We start from the raw sequence: 21,803 nt of genomic DNA on the forward strand, positions 1-21,803 counted from the left end.
ACCAAGAGTCATGTCAATGCAGCCTTGGAGTGAGCTGCATATCTCAAGGGGGTTAGTAGCTGTGATGTAACCTGGAATATACTAGCTACAATAAAGTTCATTTGGCTCCGAATTAAGCTCCTTAATTCTCCTGCACCTCCTTTTACCCTAGTTGCCATGCCTCTGGATTTCTATTTCAACAGACAAGAGTCTCCATCTCAACTAATCTGCATAGCAGCAACAAACATATGATGGAACTTTTTGATTGACGACTTCACCCACTTTCCTCCTTTCTGGACGAGCTATGGACAAATTCAGGCTGGTGCCCACATCTCAGCTATTCACCTTACTAAAATTCCTTGCTATCATACAAACTCTCTCACTTCTTCAGCATTCTGCATTTTTGTTACTGGATTCCTTCATGCTATGATGAATCACCAGTTTTAAATTGGCTTCACCTTGCTACTCTGGGATAGTGCAAGCATGCTGGAACTCACTTTTGCCAACTGTGTTTGCCTGAATTTCACTTCCAAGATACATCAAACCATTAACTAAATTCTGGAGAGAAAACAGTTAAAGAAAGAGAAAATCTCCAAAATTATTGATTCAATTTTTAAAACATTATCCAAGGACAAAATAGTAATGCATCAATAAAAAAACGATTACGCTTATTGCAAATGTTAAGTGTACTTACTGTCAAGAAGATCACAATTTGCTAAAGTGCACAATTCTTTCAACTAGACGTACAGAAGAAAACTGAATGTATAAAAGTTAATAATTTATGTTTCAATTATCTTTCAAGTAGGCATCAGGTTAAAAATTGTAAACATGTACAATAGGAACTCCTTATGGGAAACCTCAACACAATACACTACATATACAGAGGTTAAAAAAAAAAAAGACCTCAATACGAATCTTTTCCTTCTACACAAGCCAACCCATTTAATCCTAAAATTATGAATGATCAGATCCAACTGCAGAGTCAAAAGAATCTCCAAAATCCACTGTTATGTCTGCAAATGCTTCAAACACTAAGCATAGTCAGATTTTACTCTGTTTGGCAGTGAATACAGAAAAAAGCAAGAGTTAATAAAATGCAGATATTTGTTGGATACTGGAAGTCAAAGGTTTGTTATTAATAGAGAGTGTATGGAAAGATTAAGTTTGATCATGAAAAATAGTCTGATTTCAATTTTGTATTTAGGCACTTGTAGCACAGTGAGTAATGGAGAAGTTGATTTATTGTTTACTCCTTATGTTACAGAAAATATTAGTGAAAATTGCCCTTTTGTGTCTTTACCTGAAAATATTGGTGATAATTTTAGCAAACTTGTTTTGTATGATCCATCCCTTTATAAATTAAGCAGAGTTGACATTTTATCAGATGTAAATGTATTTTTAACTTACTTAGATGGAAACATTATTAAGTATGGTAGAAATTTAGTTTTTGCTGTGAGTTCAAAGCTAGGTTGAATTACTACATGGACAATAGCTTTTGAGATGCCTAATCGAGTTCAGTAAACCATGTATGTGTAAATACTGAAGAATTAGTTAAGTCATTTTGGAAATTAGAGAGTTCCCCAGATTCATAGCCTTCTGCAGCAAAAGAAAGGTTGTGTGAGGTTCATTCTCAGAATCTGCTTAATCGTGATTAACACTACAGATATCCAGCTGAGCTTCCTTTCAACATAATAAGAAAGTTTTGGATAATTCACGGGAAATGGCTTTTCGTGGATTTCTTTATTTAGATAAAAGACTTTCTTTAGCGTCAAAATTTTATAATCAGTACAGGAGTTTCAGGCGAGAATATTTATTGTTGGATCATATGGAATTAATTTCATCATTGGACTGTAAATTGGTAATGAAAGTTTTTATATACCTCATCATTTTGTCTTAAATGAGTCAAGCTTAACAACAAAACTAACAGTAGTGTTTGATGCGAGCGCAAAATCATCATTAGGGTTTCTCTTAATAATGCTTTAATGACTGATCCAAAAACCCATGACTATCTGAGTAATATTCTTTTAAGATTCAAGCACCACAGTATTCCAATAACTGCTGATATAGAGAAAATGAACAGACAAATAAAATTTGAGCCTAAACATTCAGCATTCAAAACAATATACTGGAGAGATAATTTACAGCAGCAAGTGTGAGTTTTTAGGTCGAATACTGTAACGATAGAATAACTTCTGTGCCATACTTGGGGAGAAAAGGACTGAAGCAATTAGCAACTAATAGAAGTGTGAATTTTCCTAAAACAGCATAGGGGATTTTTATGTGGATGATGCACTGACATGTGCTGATTACATTCCAGAGGGTTCTGAGCTAGTAGTTAAAATGAACCAAATGATTAGAAAAGGTGGATTAGAACTCTACAGATGGTCTACGAATTAAAGGTCAATGCCAGAAAATGAAAATCTAAAAAGTCTAATTAATGATAAACAATATATGATTAAGGAAACTAAGGCTATAAAAGTTCTTGGTCTGCAATGGGACTCTTCTAAAGGTAAATTTTTCTGTAACTTTATGATGTTAAATTGTCAAGACATTCAAACAAAATGACTATATTACCCTTGACAGTTAAACTATTTGATCCCTTGAGTTGGAGTGCATTTTTTGTCACATCGACGGAAATTCTTCTTCAAGAGCTTATTAACTTTAAATTGGATAAAAGTGGAGGACTATGTGCAAAGAAATCCAACACTTAAATTTTATTTGCATTCTTAAAAATGTTCTTTGAAGATTCAACTGCATGGGTTTTGTGATACACTGGAAAAAAGTTGTGGTGCAGATATTTATGTTATGTCATCTAATCACTCAACTATTTGAGTAAAATTGTTGATAGCAAAAATCAAGTTGCTCTCGTCAAGCCAATTTCAATTCTGTGACTGGAATTATGTGTTGTTATTTTGTTAATGAACTTGATACAAGCAGTTAGAAGTGTATTACAAGTAGAAATTCATTCTATACATACATGGAGTGGATTCAAATATTGCATTACTTCGGTTTACGCCTGAACCTAATCGATGGCAAACATTTGTAGCCAACAGAGTGTCAGATATTCAAGCTACAATTCCAGCTGAAAATTAGTCACATTCAAGGAAAGAAGAACCCAGCTGACTGTGCAGATTTTATCTGATTAATTTGGTAGTTCACAAACTTTGGTAGAATTGTCCAAAGTGCTCAAAAAGAAATTCAATTTTTCCTAAAAGTTCCAAATTTTGAAGAAGAATGAAAACAGTCTTCATATGCTGCTGGAGTAGACATAGAGGAGTTATTGGTGATTTCAAAGATATCATCTTTTGTAAAACTGTAAACAGAGATTGCACGGTTTCTGAGATTTATTATCAAAAATGCCAAATTGCCACCGGCAACAAGAAATTTGGGATTTCTAACTATGAAGAAGTTGGAATACAACATATCATGTTATAATTAAGACACTATAACACACCGAATAAATACTAATTCAGAAGTCAAACAACAAAAATCAGCGTTATATTTACAAAATTTTCACAGGACTAGTTTCGATGGTTTTACCGAACCACCATCTTCAGCTGCAAAACCGCAAATGAACCAGATAGGAAATAATGATTAGATAAGATAAGAAGGCCTGGACAAGAATAAGCAAGTGGCGCCATCTGTTGGTGAAACCAGAACTAAAACATAATTTCTTTAAAGGCCGAAGGCAAATTTGGATTGGAATTAGGATCGTTAACTAGAACAGAAAAATTTTTATGAATGTGAAATGCCTCTAGAAAATCCAGTTCTCCAATGGAAGATGTTTTTTGAATAATTTTGGCAGCAGAAAAACTGAAAGTGTGGTTTTCGGACCAACAATGTTGAGCAACAGAAGACTTCTGTGTTTCCTTTTTTCTAACATATGCCTCATGTTCCTTGACGCAAAATTTTAAGGCTCTCTTAGTTTGGCCAATGTAAATTAAACCACACTGGCAAGGAATCCTATAAATACCCCAGGAATTCATATCCGGAATGGGGTCCTTGAGTATGGAACTCGGAATTTTATTGATGGGAGAATAAACAACCCGAAAGTTAAATTTCTGCAAAATATGTGAAACTTTATAGCTAATTGATGGAAAGAAGGGAATGGCAACAGAATTTTTATAATCTCCTAAAACAAGAGTGTGCCTTTTAGTGTGTTGAGATGAGAATTTTTTAATTGCTTGATTAATAATGTTGGGTGGAAAGCCCCTGTCAATAGCTATTGCTTTTAAATAACTTAGTTCTTCATCAAGGGCTAGTTTGGAGGAGCAAACTTGAAGAGCACGGAAAACATAGGAATAAAATGAAGCTAACTTTTGTTTAGTCGGATGACATGATTTAAAGTGTGGTGGAAGGCAAACCGATGAAGGTTTACGGTAAACCGTAGTACTGAAGTTGGCTGTGTTACGTGTGACCAGAATGTCGAGAAACGCAAGAGAATTGCAAGTCTCAAGTTCAAAAGTGAACTGAATAGCAGGATCAATAGAATTCATTGTTGAAAGAACTTTATTTAAATCATCTTTATTACCTTCAAACAGGGTAAAAGTATCGTCTACGTAGCGGAATCATGCCGGGAAGTTTAAAGTTTCAAGCAGTTTTGATTCATAATAATGCATGTAGATATCAGCCAGGATGGGACTGAGGGGGCTTCCCATGGCTAATCCCTCAGTTTGCTTGTAATACGAGGGCTATCCAGAAAGTAGATTACGTTTTGGAATAAAAAAATAAACAAAGTATAGGAAACAAATTTTATTATATACAGATGAAAGCCACACTCAAATACTACTTTTCTACATAGTCACCATACAAATTAAGGCGTTTATCGTAGCGATGTACGAGCTTGGAAATTCCTTCGTCGAAAAATTTGGCCGCCTGTGCCTTCAACCACTTCGTTACCTCTTCTTGCCTTCCATCTTGCACAAAACTTGTGGTAACCAAGCTTTTCGCTGATGATTTCGTGCAACAAACTTCGCGAAATTTGTGGAAAACTCAAAGAAAGTTCCGTTATTGTGAAATTTCGATTTTCACGGACTTTAGCATCGACTTTTTCGAGAAGTTCGGTGGTCACTATGCTGGGTCTCCCACTTCGATCTTCGTCGTGAACATTGGTTCGGCCATTTTGAAATCTTATGACCCACTGACGCACTTCACCTTCAGTGATAATGTTGTCCCCATACACTTCACGAAGCTGCCGATAGATTTCTATCGGTTTACAGTTTTTTGCAGTCAGAAACCTTATTACTGAGCGCACCTCGCAGCTCGCGGGATTTTCAATTAACGCAGACATTTCAAACCGTCACAGTATCTGAACGGAGCACAGCACGAACCTCTCACTAGCACGGCTAGATGCAGACTGAGCTGCGCAACGCTCTGACCCCAAGATGGCCGCGCTAGCCCCGCCCCTAGCGGACACAGACGGAAACGTAATCTACTTCCTGGATGGCCCTCGTATTTATTTTGGAAAACAAAATGTGTTTGTTTCAAACAGAGTTGAGTGAGAGAAATTAGCTCATCAATTTCGATGCAAGAGAAATGAAATTCGCAAAGTCTGGTTTCTAGACATCTTAATGCACCCTCCACTGGGACATTGGTGAATAATGATTTTACATCAAAAGAAACCATGAGTAAATTACTAGGAGAAATGTTTTTAACCTTTTTTACAAACTCTATTGAATTTTTTATGGTGTAAATGTTATTGTCTAATAGAGTTGAAAATCTAGAAACTAAATATTTAGCTAATGGATACGAGGCAGTTCCTAAATTTGATACAATAGGGCGGAAAGGAATACCACTTTTATGAATTTTGGGAAGAGCATATAATCTGGCACAATTCGCAACAGATGGGATAAGTGAATGTTTTAAGTTGCCTGAAATGATTTGCGAAGATTTGATCGCAGTTTTTATTTTTGACAAGTCCGAAGGTGAAGGATCTTTAGGGATCGGATTATGGTCCTTCGTTTAAGAGTTTAGTGACACCATCGATGTAAGTGTTCCTATCCATGACGACTATCTGGCCAACTTTGTCGGCCTTTGAAATAATAATATCCGGGTTAGAATGAATTTCACGCAATGTAGCTCTTTCTCTCGCAGTTAGATTTGGTTTCAAAGGTTTATTATTGAATTTCACATTATGAGCGATAAGATGCCTAATCATTTCTTTCTGTGAATCTGAAACTTTACTGAACTTGAAAGCTTTTTCGATAGGAGCCAAAATCTTTGGAATCGAGGGTTTACAGGTTTGTGAGAAGTTTAAATTATATTTTAGAATTCTCTCTTGTTCTTCTGAAAGACTAACATTAGAAATATTAACTATTGGCTTGATGTTTACAATGGGAAGATTTTTTGAACTACTTGAACTGGAAGATTGTAACAGAAGTTTTTCGAATTTAACTGCAAGGGCGTTTTTATGACGGTTAACTGCATTCTCCGTTCTAGACCAAGACTTTTGTTCAAGGGCAGTGAATTTTGGATATGATTTAGCGAGTTCCAGATGAAGCTTATAGAGTTCACATTCAATTTTGGACAATTGTTGACGTGTATCCCTTATGACGGACCGAAGTAAGGCAAGCTTGCAATTTAACAGAATTCTTGAAACGCGACTCGAAGATTTTTGATTAGATTTGATTTGAATAAAATTGGGGATCAATTTTTTACATTTACATTTATGTAAAAAGTCAAGATGATTCAGGAATTTTTGCCGTTTCAGGCGTAATTTAGTGAAACGATTAACGGATGAAGGCATGATAAACAATACAGAAAATCAAACTAAATTAACTAAATAATAATAAAGCACACACAAAACAGCAGAAAAATCCCTCACTGAAATTAATAGAAAACAAAACGTTTGTAAGCAAAATGCATGAAATCAGACAAGCAAAGCACAATATCCAAATATACAAATTATAAACACAACTTGAAAATTGCAAAAAAGTATTTACCGAAACTCATGCAATCACAAAATGGCGGCCACACCACGTGCAAAAAAGAAAGCAAAAAATAAGCCTGTTTGGGGCTTCTATAATTAAGACACTATAACACGCCGAATAAATACTAATTCAGAAGTCAAACAACAAAAATCAGCGTTATATTTACAAAATTTTCACAGGACTAGTTTCGATGGTTTTACCGAACCACCATCTTCAGCTGCAAAACCGCAAATGAACCAGATAGGAAATAATGATTAGATAAGATAAGAAGGCCTGGACAAGAATAAGCAAGTGGCGCCATCTGTTGGTGAAACCAGAACTAAAACATAATTTCTTTAAAGGCCGAAGGCAAATTTGGATTGGAATTAGGATCGTTAACTAGAACAGAAAAAATTTTATGAATGTGAAATGCCTCTAGAAAATCCAGTTCTCCAATGGAAGATGTTTTTTGAATAATTTTGGCAGCAGAAAAACTGAACGTGTGGTTTTCGGACCAACAATGTTGAGCAACAGAAGACTTCTGTGTTTCCTTTTTTCTAACATATGCCTCATGTTCCTTGACGCGAAATTTTAAGGCTCTCTTAGTTTGGCCAATGTAAATTAAACCACACTGGCAAGGAATCCTATAAATACCCCAGGAATTCATATCCGGAATATTCTCCCATCAATAAAATTCCGAGTTCCATACTCAAGGACCCCATTCCGCATATGAATTGATTGGAATCTACAGAAGATATTGATTGGAATTTTAATTTCTACCCGATTTCCAACTTTTGGAGGACTGTGAGAAGCTAGGGTTAAGGCTTTCAACTACCATTTAAAGCACTGAGTGGATAATGCAAAATTAACTTCAGAAGAGTTTCTTAGAGTGACAAATCAGAGTGAAGTATTCAACAGTTATCCTATTTCTCCTTTGATAATGGATCTAGATGATCTTGAAGTGTTAATGCCTGTGCATTTTTTGATAGATCATTCAAACGGCCGAGAAAGATTTCAGTAATCTGCTAGGTAATAGATTTTCCCATTGGCAATGGGTAACGAAATTGATCAATTCATTTGGAAAAGTGGTCATATACTTAGACAATTTGTAACAGAGGAGTAAGTGGATGTTTGGGAAGAATAATGTGAAAAGAGAAACTTAAGATATCATTAACCCTTTGATGCGCGCTATATTATTTAAAAAAAATTTTTAACTAAAAACACTAGAAATCGAATATTATGATCTAGAGGCAAATAATATATGAATTAAAAAAAATCTACTCCCGCCCATTAATCTGTGGGTGGTGGTTTCGCTGTAAAAACAGCGCGCATCTAGGACTTTGAAACTTACTGAGTCAGTAGGAAAAAACAACTTACCTTTTTCCGTATGCATTTCCAATGAATAACGAAATTTGCGAATAAAAAAAAAAAAAAAAAAAAAAAAAAAAAAAAAACTGGATTTAAAAATTGCATCAAATATAAATTTTTTACTTTATTTTACAAAGTATATCATCAGAAAAAAAATTATAATTTATGTAATTTTTCTGCAGCGGTGAAAACATAAGAACGTACATAATAAAGAAATTGGAATAAATAGATGGATAAAAGCCATAAATATACCCATGGGTTTTGCATCTTCCATAGAGGTAATTTCGTCAGTTGGGCCATAATCCTCAGAAAATTCGGGAATGGATTTCACTACATTCTGCATTTTATTCCATGTTACATCTGCAATTCTGGAAGGACCTGGTAAATTTATATCATCATTTTCTGACTGATCATCACTTTCATCTTCTATATTTCCATAAGCAGGAGGGAAGGGGCTAAAGGAGTATTTCCTTCTCCTTCACTTTCATCCTCAAAGACCACTGATTCTGGATCTGAAGGTAATTCTTCAAGTAACGCTAATGCATCAGCTATTTCTAACCCTTTGCGAGGCATTTTGAATCTCAACAGTAGAAAATAAAATATTGGCAAAATATTTTAAATTTAATTAAATTTTTTCATGATTTCTATTTTTAATCATTCAAAAATATATTTGCAATTTTTTGGAACCACACAAAATAATTTAGAAAATCACAGTACTAGCATAGAGAGCAAGCATGTTGAAAGCAGAGAAAAATCTCTGGAACGAAAAATATTTTATGGGGGCAGGTGCATGTATTGTTTGGTAATACAGTAACTTTGTGATTTCAAAACCCTTTATCTATATCTGGGTAAAAATAAACACTTCTATTTCAAAGCAGAAAACTTTACTATAAAGAGCAGTGGTTTCAAGGTGTGACCACCGAGCCTCTAGGGGAATGTGAGCATTGTAATGCAATGCTCTAGTGGGGCAGTGGTCGTGCCTTGAAACCACAAAGGAAATACCATAAATATACACAGGTTGTTTATATATGCAGTTTAATTATTGCTGTATTTTTATTGTTTATGATAGAAATAATGATGTGCGATAAAAAAATTTCAAATTTTAAGTTATTAATATAAATAAAAGGAAGTCATTTTGTCTCACTGAAAATGAATTTTAAAAGGCATCCGATTTAAAATACTAAGACCTAAAGAATGTATAGTTCTGCAGTAATTTTGCATTATTTAGAGGTAAAAGATAAGTAATCAATCAGTTTTCACTCAAACAGTTTGGAAACAAGAGCGGGAAAAATTTCGAAAATTGGTGGTTTCAGGTCGCGAAGTGGTTCAGGTCACCACCTGTCAAAGGGTTAAGGAAGATAATATGCCAATTTGTAGCTGGTTACTGGGAAGAGTGGTTGATGTTTTCCCAGGAGGTGATTACAAAATATGAGTAGTAAATGTTACAATGACAAAACATTGTATACTGAAAAGAGTTGTTTTGAAGATTTGAATTTTGCCATTTAAAAATAATGTTGGAACATCTCAGCTACAACTACTAAACATTTATCTTTACGAGTAGTTCCAAACTATCCTGTGATTTGTCATACCTCACTGATTTTCTTTTCTGTTTATTTAACCTAATAGGTTAGGGCAGGTAAGAGTATGTTGCATCAAGAGCAGTGATGTTGTGAGATTTTTACTCACGTATTATTGCAAAGATTCGGTTAGAAAGTTATGGGCAGAGCTTGCAGTGAAGGAGCTCAGAATGAGAGAGAAACCACCAACAGTCACACCAATTGAGCTTTGAAGTGAACTACACATCACATTGGGGTAAGAAGGAGGCTATGATAAGAAGCGTAAAACTGAAGACGAGACCCTGTGTAACCTGGAGTATACTCGCTACAATAAAAGGATTATAGTTCATCCCCATGTGATGTCTGAATTTCATTTTCGAATCAGCAGACATATAAAATAACACATGTAGATACAAACTGCAAAGAAAAAATCTCTTTGATATGACTGTCAAACAATGATTGTTGGGGAGAAGATAAATTTAATCTACCTGCTGATACCAAAAACATATTTTATCACTAAAAAGCCACCAACGGATTATTGATAATATATCAGCAGACATTGATTAATATCCAAGTACTATGGTTAAAAATAAAACAATCGACTAATACCTAAGTACACTATTTTGGTTAAAAACAAGCAGATATAAAAAATTTTCTGCTTTTGTAAATTAACCATATTTCCCATATCCACAAATGCTAGAACAATTAAAAAATAGTTCAGTGTAAAAATTAGCATAAATAAAGAAGAAAATATCAGCAATTGCAGTTTCACTGCAACTAGTCCGAAACTGTCCAAGTGTTGTTATGATAAACACAATGAAAGTGTTTTTACATGAAAATCAAAATATGAGTTCAAATAAAGAAAGATGGGGTTAGAACAGAGTTTTCCATGTCTTCAACAGGAATGGAGTGGAAGTTACATGATTAATCCACTTATTGAGTAAACAGATTTCCAAAGCTTTTAGAAAATCCAAATTGAAAAGTGAATTATTGCGAGATTAATTCATCTGAAGCCAAATTAAAATAGTAGTTTGTAGAAAGCAAATTAAAAGCATAGTAATTAAGTAAATAGATTACCACCCAGAACTGATATTGTTATATAATGATATTTTGACTAACTATTGCAATTTTTTTTAACTTATTCAATTATAAAGCGTGATAAAAATTTTCTTTTTTCAAAAGAACAAAATATTGAAGAATGTATTTCTAATTAGATATAACAGTTTAAACATTCACTTTACCTTGACAACACTTAAATATTCAACAATAGCAGATCGAGCAGCTGGAGATAATTTTCTGGCTTCTTCATCACATACCCAACAATGGATACCTCTTCTACCAGAATAAACCCATAAAAGGTGATTAAATCCAAAATCCTCTAAAGAAATGTAAAAATTATATATTTTTAAATATTACCATAAATAATTTTTGAGTAAAAAATATAGTCACATGACTTAGATAACAATAAATTTATGACATATTTAGATTTCAAAACACAAAACTCTTTCCAAACTAGTACATAGTTCATAAGGAAATATGAACCTTTACAATTATAAATTCATAAGAATATTTATAACTATTAAAAAGTCAATTAAAACTTCAAAAATGAATGTAAGGTTGCATTTACACAAATACCTCGTGTTCCCGACGAAAATGTTGCACGAATTCAAACTACTTTCTAACGTAGTCCTTCAAAATCAACTTGTTGTGCCAGTCATGAGTCACAACTGCCTACAACAACAATTTGGCATGCTTTGAGACGTCAGTTGGTTATTAAGCCATACAAGTTACATTTGTTACAAGCTCTATGACCTGATGACAAACACGAACATGTGGCATTTTGTAACAAGATTATTGATGCTATTGACAATGATAACACTTTTGCACAACGCATCGTGTTCAGTGATGAAGCAACTTTTCATGTTAGTGGTCATGTAAACAAACACAATGTTCGAATTTGAGGCCTAAAGAACCCATATGCAGCCATTGAACATGTAGGAGATTCGCCCAAAATCAATGTGTTTTGTGCGATATCCGGATCATCTGTTTACGGGCCATTCTTCTTTGATGGAAACATGGTTAACCGTCAGCAGTATCTCGTTATGTTACAAAACTGGTTGTTTTCGAGGCTGCACGAAGACAACTTCATTTTTCAACAAGACGGCCTCCCCTCACTGTGGTCTCCAAGTGTGCGATTATCTGAATGAAACTCTACCGAACCGTTGAAATGATCGTCAAGGAGCTGGCAACTTAGCATGTCTTAGATGGCCTCCATGGTCACTGGATTTGACACCCTGTGAGTTCTTCCTGTGGGGCTTCATTAAAGACAATGTTTATAGGCCACCACTCCCACAGAATCTGGAAGAGGTGAAGAACCGGATCCGTACTGTCATAACATCAGTGACGACAGACATGCTTGCCCGAGTATGGGAGGAATTTGAGTATCGATGTGATATTGTTCGTCTCGCTGATGGAGGCCGTAATGAACATCTGTAATCTGAGCTTGAGAGGTTTCTACATATGTGTGCAAAGTTTCATATTCGTATGTCATACATTTAATAAATATATGCATTCAAAATGCGTATATTCTTTTTGAAACACGCTGTATTTACAGTCAGTCGTACATGCCTAGAAAGAATATGTTTACGAAGCATTTTGAAAAGTATTTTTTCCTCCAAGCTATCACTTCCTTAAAATTCCAGATATAAGTAATTATCCGATGCTTGAAGTTCTTTTATCATTTTAAAGACAGAGGTGACAGGATAGCTCCCAACAGGATAGTGGTTAGTGACTCCGACTGCCATACCGAAGGTTTGAATACTGGAGATGTTTGTAAATGTATAGTGTCTGCATGGAATGGGTCTAACACTCTAAATATGCGGTGAGCCAAAAGTCCTCTCGAAAGGTTAATGGTAGGGGAAGAAGGGTGGGATACCCTTGGACCCGTCCCTCCATGGTTCTCTCTCTTAATACTGGGGGCAGAACTGAGCTAAAGTTGGGCTGTCGTATATAAGTGCCAACAGCGGGTGCATTAGACTCTTTGCCACAATGAATGTCAAGGGCTTGTGCTGCTCTTTATCAGACAAGTGAGAGTGGTAATAACAACAACAAGACAGAGCTAAAGTCCTGTAGTATTTGCTTAAGAAGTTTACTTCAATTTTTAAAAAATCCATTTTTTTTTAAGAAGCAAAGAGTACAGAATATCATCAAATACAGAATGTATATACAGAAGTAAATTCTACATATTTTTTTATTATTTACATGAATTTTTACTGCTGCACTTTCAAGTTAGTTTAAAATTCAAATTCATTTATGAATTGATTATGACACAGGCTCAGTTTTAATATGCAGTATTAATCAATGATATTAAGCAGTCATAACTAAAAATAATAATTACAATAAGTAACCATAGCTAAAAATTACCAAACTTTATTTTCAAATTCAACACTATGTGCACAAGCTACATCAATGAGCTTTTATTGTTCTGTTATCGGGACTGGATTCAGAAATGTATGAATGTATGGCACATGTGTATGTATGTGCATATGTATACACACACATACTTGTGCTTATATATATGCATGCATACATGAACACATATATCAATACATTTCTGGATCCAGTCTTGATAACAGAACAGTACCCAATGAGCCTGTGCACATAAATTCTCTTGCTTATTTATTTGGTTTTAAGACACAGGCTACATCAATGAGCTTTAAAAACTGCATGCTGCCCATAAAGTGTGGTTTTGATAATCTGTTTTTTGTGGTATCTTTCAATCACAATTGTTTATGTACATTTTTTGCTTCTGACAAAAACATACTCATCATCTTTTACAGCTTGTATTTTATTGAATTTAATGCTGAACAAAACTTGACATTTATTAAATTGTAATTAGTCCCGTGATGGGTTAGAAATAGATTTCAGAGCTACTACACCATCAGCAGTAATATGCAAACATGTTTACACATGCACACTTAAAAAGAGGGTAATTTACCAATACCAAATTTTCCTTCTAATCATCAACTAATTATCAAGTTTAATTATAAATCATAATCTTTTATAATTTAAGTGTATATAAAATTTTAAAAAGCTTATATTCAAAGCATAATTTAAAACTTCACAAGTATACTTCACACATTGAAATCACTAATGATTTTGACTTTTCAGACAATACAAAGTCTTCAATCCAGACGTCCATAATCCGGAATGATCTAAAATCTGGACCTCAAAGCTACAAACTTAAGTTAAACTTAACTAAACTCAAAGCTACAAACTGCATGCTTTTACGCATGCACATAATACGTTTACGCATGCGCATTTAATGTATAACGGACGGTATAAGCTAGGCTAAAATCATCTAATTATCTATTTCAGTTAATGTTGCAGACTGCGTTGTTCCTTAATCTTCTAATTGGATCCGGCTTATTATTTTTTGCAGACTGTTTGATCAATTTTACAAAAAGTAAGCTTGAACTTCCGATTATGTCAAAAAAAGTTTCTGATTCTGGAGCTGCCACAGGATCTACAAAGTGAAAGCATGTTTCGATGTCCACCAAACAAAAAGTGGAATTGCTGCAAAAAGTTGATAAAGGCATATCCTTTGTTTCTCTAAGCATTCCGAAATCTGTTTATCAATTTCATGCTGCTCTGACGGGGGGGGGGGGCACAATGAACTGGAAGTTGATCTGTTAGCACTATCCTCATCTTCAGGGCAGATGTTTTTATTTTATTCGGCTTATAATTCCTTACTAAACGTAGTACTTCATCTCGATGTACTCCGTCTTTGATATGATTTAAATCAAATTCCTTATCATTATAAATATCACGAATACATATCAAATAGTTTTCTGGTTGCAATTTTCTAATTTCGACTATGCGTAAAGTATGCTTTACGAATGCGCGCATTAAAAGAAATGTTTAATAAAGTAAACAAATATTAAACTTTTTTTTGTTTGTTTGTTTTGTAAATTTTGATACCCTTTAGATCATAACTGCTCTTTATTTCATAAATTATGGTTTCATATTTTTAATTTTATAATTTCTGCATGCCATCTTACCAGATTTAAATTGATGATCTATAATCTCCTAAACCCTAATCTGGAATCGCTGAAGTCCCGACGAGTCCAGATGAAACACTTTGTACTGTATAACACAATGTTTTACGGATTGTGTTTTCCTAATATAGACAAACTGCTTTTAAACATTTGGCCCTGTGAAATTCTAAGCTTACAAAATTTATATTTTAATGATGCATGCATAAATTTTAGTAATTTAACAGGATAAACTAAGATTTTTATATTTTAAGCTATACATGTTATCTTCTTTTCATCGTGGAAGTCAACAACACATGCAATTACAACAATGTCTACTTCTTATAGTTTAAAATATAAAACTGTATCCTGAACTTGCAGTACCATTACTCATAACGATTAAAAAATAATAATACAAAGTAATTTGTGCATTTCCAATTACATATTCTTTCAATTTAATATCTAGTTAAAAGAATTAATCTTCTGCCATCTACATACCCAAATTTTTCATTAATTTTTATGATATTTTTTTATTATGTACTTACTACACATTTTGACAGGATTTTTTAATAGCAAAAAATTTCAAGTTATAAGAATAGTATATAAAAGATGAAAAAAAAATATGCAGGTATACAAACCATGTAGCAGGTGATGGCCAATAGGATCACCAACTATTGTATACCAAAAAGCATGACAGATGCACAATGGAAAAGTACTATTTGTACTGGTTAACAGTTAAATTTCTGTTCTATATGGGGCATTCAAATAAAAACAGGAAGTTATTATTTTAACTTTATATACTTAATGTAATGAAATGAATTACCCACTGTTCCTCTATGTAGTCTGTAATGCATTTGCTCCAGCACCCAGGGATATTTCTAAATTCCAGAACAACAAAAGCTTTTTGACTGCATGTTGGCCCATTCTTGCTCGTCAAACTTACATTTCTCTCCTTCTAAAATTTCTTTAAGTGGACCAAAGAGATAAGTCTTGTTATGCTAAATCACATCTAGACTAATTTTCAAGTTTCATACAAAAATGACACCTTTGTTAGTATAAAAACTGATGATTATTTATTGCATAACACAGTTGCACTAAATACCTTCTCTTCTGACGTGTCAATTACAACTAACAGAGGTGATGGAAAGAGGAACTAGCACTACTTTATGTAAGTTCAAACATACACATGTTTACCCAATAATTATGTTCAACTCTTCACAAGAATGAAGTACAGTCAAAAGTCGTTAATCCGGACTCGTCGGGACTTTGGCGATTCCGGATTATCGATTTTTCCGGATTATAGATCATCAGTTTAAATCTGGTAAGATAGCATGCAGAAATTACAAAATTAAAAATATGAAACCATAATTTATGAAATAAAGAACAATTATGATCTAAAGGGTATCAAAATTTACAAAAAGAAAAAGCTTAATATTTATTTGTTTACTTTATTAAACATTTCTTTCAATGTAAGTTGTTTAAGTTGCTTCGTTTCATGTGATAATACTTTCTCTTTAATTCTATTAAACAGACATAATTTCTTGTTTAGTTACAAAGTTCCGCTGTTCAAGTCCTATAATTGCTGTGTCGAGAATACCGACTAATTTGTCAATCGAAATTTTTTCGTTTACAATAACCTCTGTCACTTTCTTCACTATCGGAAGCGAATTATAATGACGAGGAACTTGTTTTAAATCATATCAAAGACGGAGCACATCGAGATGAAATACTACATTTGGTAAGGAATTATAAGCCAAATAAAATAAAAACATCTGTCCTGAAGATAAGGATAGTGCTGACAGATCAACTTCCAATTCATTACGCACCGTGGCGTTCCCCCAGCCGAGCAGAGTGAAATTGATAAACAGATTTTATATTTCGAAACATACTTTCGCTTTAGATCCTTTACATATTAACAAATACATATCGGAAATTCTATTTGATATAATCGAAAGTTTAAGCTTACTTTTATAAAATTGCTCTAACGGTCTGCAAAACATAATAAGCCAGATCCAATTTGAAGATTAAGGAACAATGCAATCTGCAACATTAACTGAATTAGATAATTTTAGCTTAGCTTACACCGTCCGTTATACATTAAACGCGCATGCGTAAATGTTTTATGAGCATGCGCACAAGCATATTCGCAGCCGTAAAGGTCTTACGCACGCACGTCAAAAGTCATTAATTCGGACACCCATAATCCGGAATGATCTATAATCCGGATTATGGGTGTCCGAATTAACGACTTTTGACTGTACGAAAATTCCAGTTTATATTTGAACATCACTATCTCACAATAGCATAATATTCTTGTAAAACTAAATATCTAGAAAAACTGTTTTATTTAAAACTTCAGTTTTAAGATTTTTCTTCATTATCAATTTAACATTTCCTTTGAATGTAATAGTTTGTATCAGATAAAATCTATGCAGAAATCAAAATATTAAAAGTATCTAGAACAAATACATTATTATTAGGCTAACTTAAAAAAGTATATAGTCAGTATGTTAATCTCCTATATAGAATTGCACAAACTAGGTATTGCACACTCCCTTGACTGTATCCATGTACACGACGACCTATTTTTAATTAAAAAAACATCAGAGGATTGCACAAAATTGGCGTTGCACACTCCCTTGACTTTGTCCATGTACACATCGATATATTTTCACTTAAAAAGTCAAAGAAGCACCCAGTTCTACAGTAGAGGCAAACAAAAATACATAATCTCAATAAACTACATTTTAACCAAACAATAAAATAACATAAAAAAGGTAAACCTCTTATGCATCTAAGCACTACACACAGCAAATAACCACTTACCTTATTTAGAAATGTCCTCGTCTTACGTCTGTGGCAAACAAAATTCCTTAAGAGCATCCAAAAACTTCCTAAAATTATCTTAATTTGAATCCATATATTGGTGTTGCCACATAAATTCACAAAAATAAGAGTTAAAAATATCCTCCATAGTTCCCGAATGTCCAGAAAAAGGCTACTAAGTAAACCTTCATTAACACAGCAGTCAATTAATGCCCTTTACCTCTTTCATTCCAAATCGTACAGAAACTTCAAATTAGTCTTACTACATTCAATCATTCTACCGTCTAAACAACAAAACAAGTAATGTACTTCCTAACCAACACATACCACAAGTTCTTACAAAACATCCCATAATTCAAAATTTATCGCAATCCTGCAACTGATTACGTCATAATAGGGTTTCCATAACATTCAACTACTCAGGTACCATAAATGAAACAACAACTTGACGTTAAACGAAACAACTTGCCGATAAATGAAACAACAACTTTGCGATAATACAAGGGGCACCCTTCAGTCTACTCTAACCAATTATAAAAACCTATACATACATATGCACAATAATTAATAAAAATAATAAAATTAAAACAAATTAGTACTTTATGACTTTACAGAAAGATCTTTATTTCTCCTTTTCAATTTATTTAACTTACTTATCTTAGTATTTTATAAAAAAAAGCTCATGAGAAAAGAAAAAAAGAAACATCTACCTCTTAGTGCTCGGTCTAAAATTTTCAGAGCTACAGTCATGAAAGGCCAGCATTTTTTGCATATATCAGCTCCACTACAGCAAGTTCTAACCTCATCATAATCTGTCATATCAATATCAAAAACCAGTTCTTTCTCAAGTGGATGAAAATTGGAAGCAGTTCGTTGTTCACTAGGCTAAGAGGGGGAGGAATCATATTAAAAAGAATACAAAAAAATATTTTACACTCATTTGAATAATTTTATTGATTTACAATAAAATTCCAAGTCAATTTGTAAATTTCATAAACATTATTGACTGAAAAAATTAATCATAATATATTACCTAATAATATCTTTCTTTGTCCCCACATTCACTACGCTGTACCATTAAAAATCTGAAAATTTTAGCTAATATTTCTTTATCCATATATATAATTAAAAACAAAATAATGCTGTATTGTTTGAATCATGGTAATAGCAACTAGCATCATTTTCCCTTCATCTGCATGCATATGAGAAACTATATATTGACCAAACACCTACATACTTCTAAAAGAGAACCACAAGGAATAAAATGCAATAAATACAAGCAAATGTAAATAATTGCATTAATTTGTAGTGTGTTGTCTTGAAGTTCTGAAAAAGTGCCCAGAAGCTTTAAGGATTAATGATATGTGAAGACTGAATGTTTCAAAATCCAAATTACAGAGAACTTCTAATCAACTGAGGATAGATTAACCAGGTTATGGATTAACTAGGCAGTATCTCCAAAAATAAATAAAATAAAATAAAAATTGTATGTCAAAAAATTGCAGTCACAGACTCTCAACATAAAACAAAACTGTCTCTTGAAAAGAAAACTGTATGGGGGGCACTTGGCGAGATTCCTAAAATTGCATTCGCCAACTTGGGCGATAGGCACTAAGCAATGGGAAGAGTGGTTAGGTTGCTAGCCCAGATGTTAACTAAGATAGGGAAAAGGAAAGGGATATTTTCTTTCGATATGGTAGATACTTTGTGTTGGGTGTCGTGACTTTGCATATAAATGTTTGTGCAGACGATCACGTGATTTTGTCAGTAGACATTTTGAATTCGCTGTTTAATTATTTTCTAAATAAATCAATTACACTTGTAATTAGAATAAGATAATTTTATTTTTACACAAGAAAATTAAAAAACATGCTCCTTTTCCTTACTTATGGCTCACATTATCCCATGTGTATATTTACATATAATTAATTTCTAAATAAATTACACTTCGAATCAGAATAAAATATGCTCTTTTTCTAACTTATTGCTCGTATTTCCAGATAATTTCTAATTAGAATGAAAATTTTTCAAAATGCAATAAAATGATAATCAGATTTGCTAATAAGTTAGTATAAAATATTAAATAAATATTATTCTGCTGTTTTCTACGTCAAGCATTTTTCACTCATTTCTTTATATAGAGGATTTTTGTGGATTAAAAGTTGCGTATATCAGTAAAAAACTTATACCATTAGCCAAAACATGAGCATTTCTTTATTTTTTCACAAAAAAATGGGCTAAAGTGCAGAATCGCACACTTATTTGGCAGGTTGTGTTTGGCATTTTTTAAGAGATTGATAAATGCACCAAATGGTATCCAAGTCAATTTTGCCGTTCTAGAAGGCGGATTTCAGAGCATTTTCGCGCATGCCCAGTATGTATTTTGAATTGAGAACTTCTTGCGAGGCAAAATTCGGAGGATTTTCCCGTGTGCTCAGTATGTATTTTAAAATTTAGAATTTCCGATTGGTGTAGACGATAATAGATGGTAGAGGTGTTTATTATTATTTTAAACAATAATTCGAGAACATTTCGAGAATTCGTTACTGTTTGTTCTTCGGCTGAGCGGAGTGGATTACCCCTTTTCAGGTAAGTGAAAGTATTTTTTATTTTTCAGTATTTTGTAACGATTTTTAGTTTTTAAATTATGTTTTTGTAAGAACTAGATTTTCATATTTTAAAATTTTTTTTGAAGTGAAAGTATTAATTGTTCAGGGTTTTGTAGGATTTTATGTTTTTTAAACTTACTAGGTTTTTGAAACAATTTAAGTTTTTAAAGTTATTAGGTTTTTTTGAAAGGATTTCCAGTTTTAAAAATTTCCCAATTATTTGTTTGGCGCTTTTTACAAGAGTAAGAAGAATTGGATTTTTGTCAATTTTCTTTGACTTTTTAAGTGAAAATAGGTTGGTACATGGATAAAGTCAATAAATAAGTAAAATAGTACATGGATAAAGTCAAGACAGTGTGCAATGCCATTTTTGTGCAATTCTGGGATATTTTTTTTAAGTGAAAATAGGTCGATGTGTACATGGATAAAGTCAAGACAATGCGCAATGCCATTTCTGTGCAATTGTGGGATGTTTTTTTAAGTGAAAATAGGTTGATGTGTACATGGATACTGAGTTTTTGCAATTCTAAAAACATGTCAAGCAGTGGATTATTCTGCACTTTTTATAGGGAATGTATTTTAATTCTTCAGTGTTTTGTAACGATTTTAAGTTTTTGAAGCTCACTATGTTTTCTTAACCACGTTTGTTTTTTAAAATTATTAAGCAGTTTTTAAAGGATTTTCAGTTTTCAAAATTCTGCTTCAACTTTTATTTTGTATTTATTTTAACTGTTCGCCATTGTAAATGTCGCGCCTTGCGTAGTGTTTTCTGGAGACGTTGCGAATCCAGGAGACAAGACGCGAGAGCGCACCAAGTTGGCGATTTTGAAAAACGCGCCAAGCAGTGGGCGAATCTGCACTTTCACCAAAAATTGAATAAAAGTTACTTAAATTTGAAATTTGTATCTTCAAATCTTTGAATAAGATTTATATTTATATTTTTTTGATGTGTTACTCATGTTCATGTTTAATAGTACTAGTTCATATACATGTTCATGTTTAATAGTAATGAATGCAAAATAAACTGAAACTTCAAATAAGTAAAACATAGAAATCTTTGCATCATTGTATTTGCAACAAATGCATAACTGAAATTCATTTGCCGACCACATAAAATTGCTTTATGGGCTGCCAGTTTGCAACCACTGTTATAGACAATGTTCAGATTGCACAAAAATAATATTTTAGGATTTAATTTTTCATAGAATAAAGACAGACAACTTCAAATAACCTTATCCTATTTTATCTAATTGGTTTCTAAGCCATAGAAGCATTTGTTACAAATCTTGTTTCCCTGCAGTTATACAATTCAGGATTACATTTCTTTAAAAAAAAAAAAAAAAAAAAAAAAAAAAGAATAAAAATAACCCTCTTAACCTTATTAATCGAAATTATGTGCACAGACGAATCCGGAATGTAAAATATAAACTTGACTGGAGGACTGAATAGCCTGGAGTATATTTCGAGGATGCAATATTATTGTGGAAATGTATGTATATTTTTTTTATTTTAAACTTTCATCAT

At 33.1% G+C, this 21,803-nt stretch overlaps 1 protein-coding gene across 1 annotated transcript in view; it reads right to left on the bottom strand.

Annotated features, from left to right (window-relative positions):
* Prim1 (DNA primase small subunit) overlaps positions 1–21,803 on the bottom strand; it is a 38,966-nt gene that overhangs the window by 13,086 nt on the left and 4,077 nt on the right. Inside the window, exons 3-4 of the mRNA XM_085827183.1 lie at positions 18,381–18,555; positions 11,053–11,189 (exon numbers count right to left, since the gene is read on the bottom strand). Coding sequence (XP_085683309.1) covers positions 11,053–11,189; positions 18,381–18,555 — 312 coding nt within the window. The remainder of the gene's footprint in view (positions 1–11,052; positions 11,190–18,380; positions 18,556–21,803) is intronic.

Source organism: Stegodyphus dumicola, chromosome 11 (assembly GCF_044657685.1).
Source record: "Stegodyphus dumicola isolate Sdum_Otavi_A_Nest chromosome 11, ASM4465768v1".
NCBI lineage: Eukaryota > Metazoa > Arthropoda > Arachnida > Araneae > Eresidae > Stegodyphus > Stegodyphus dumicola.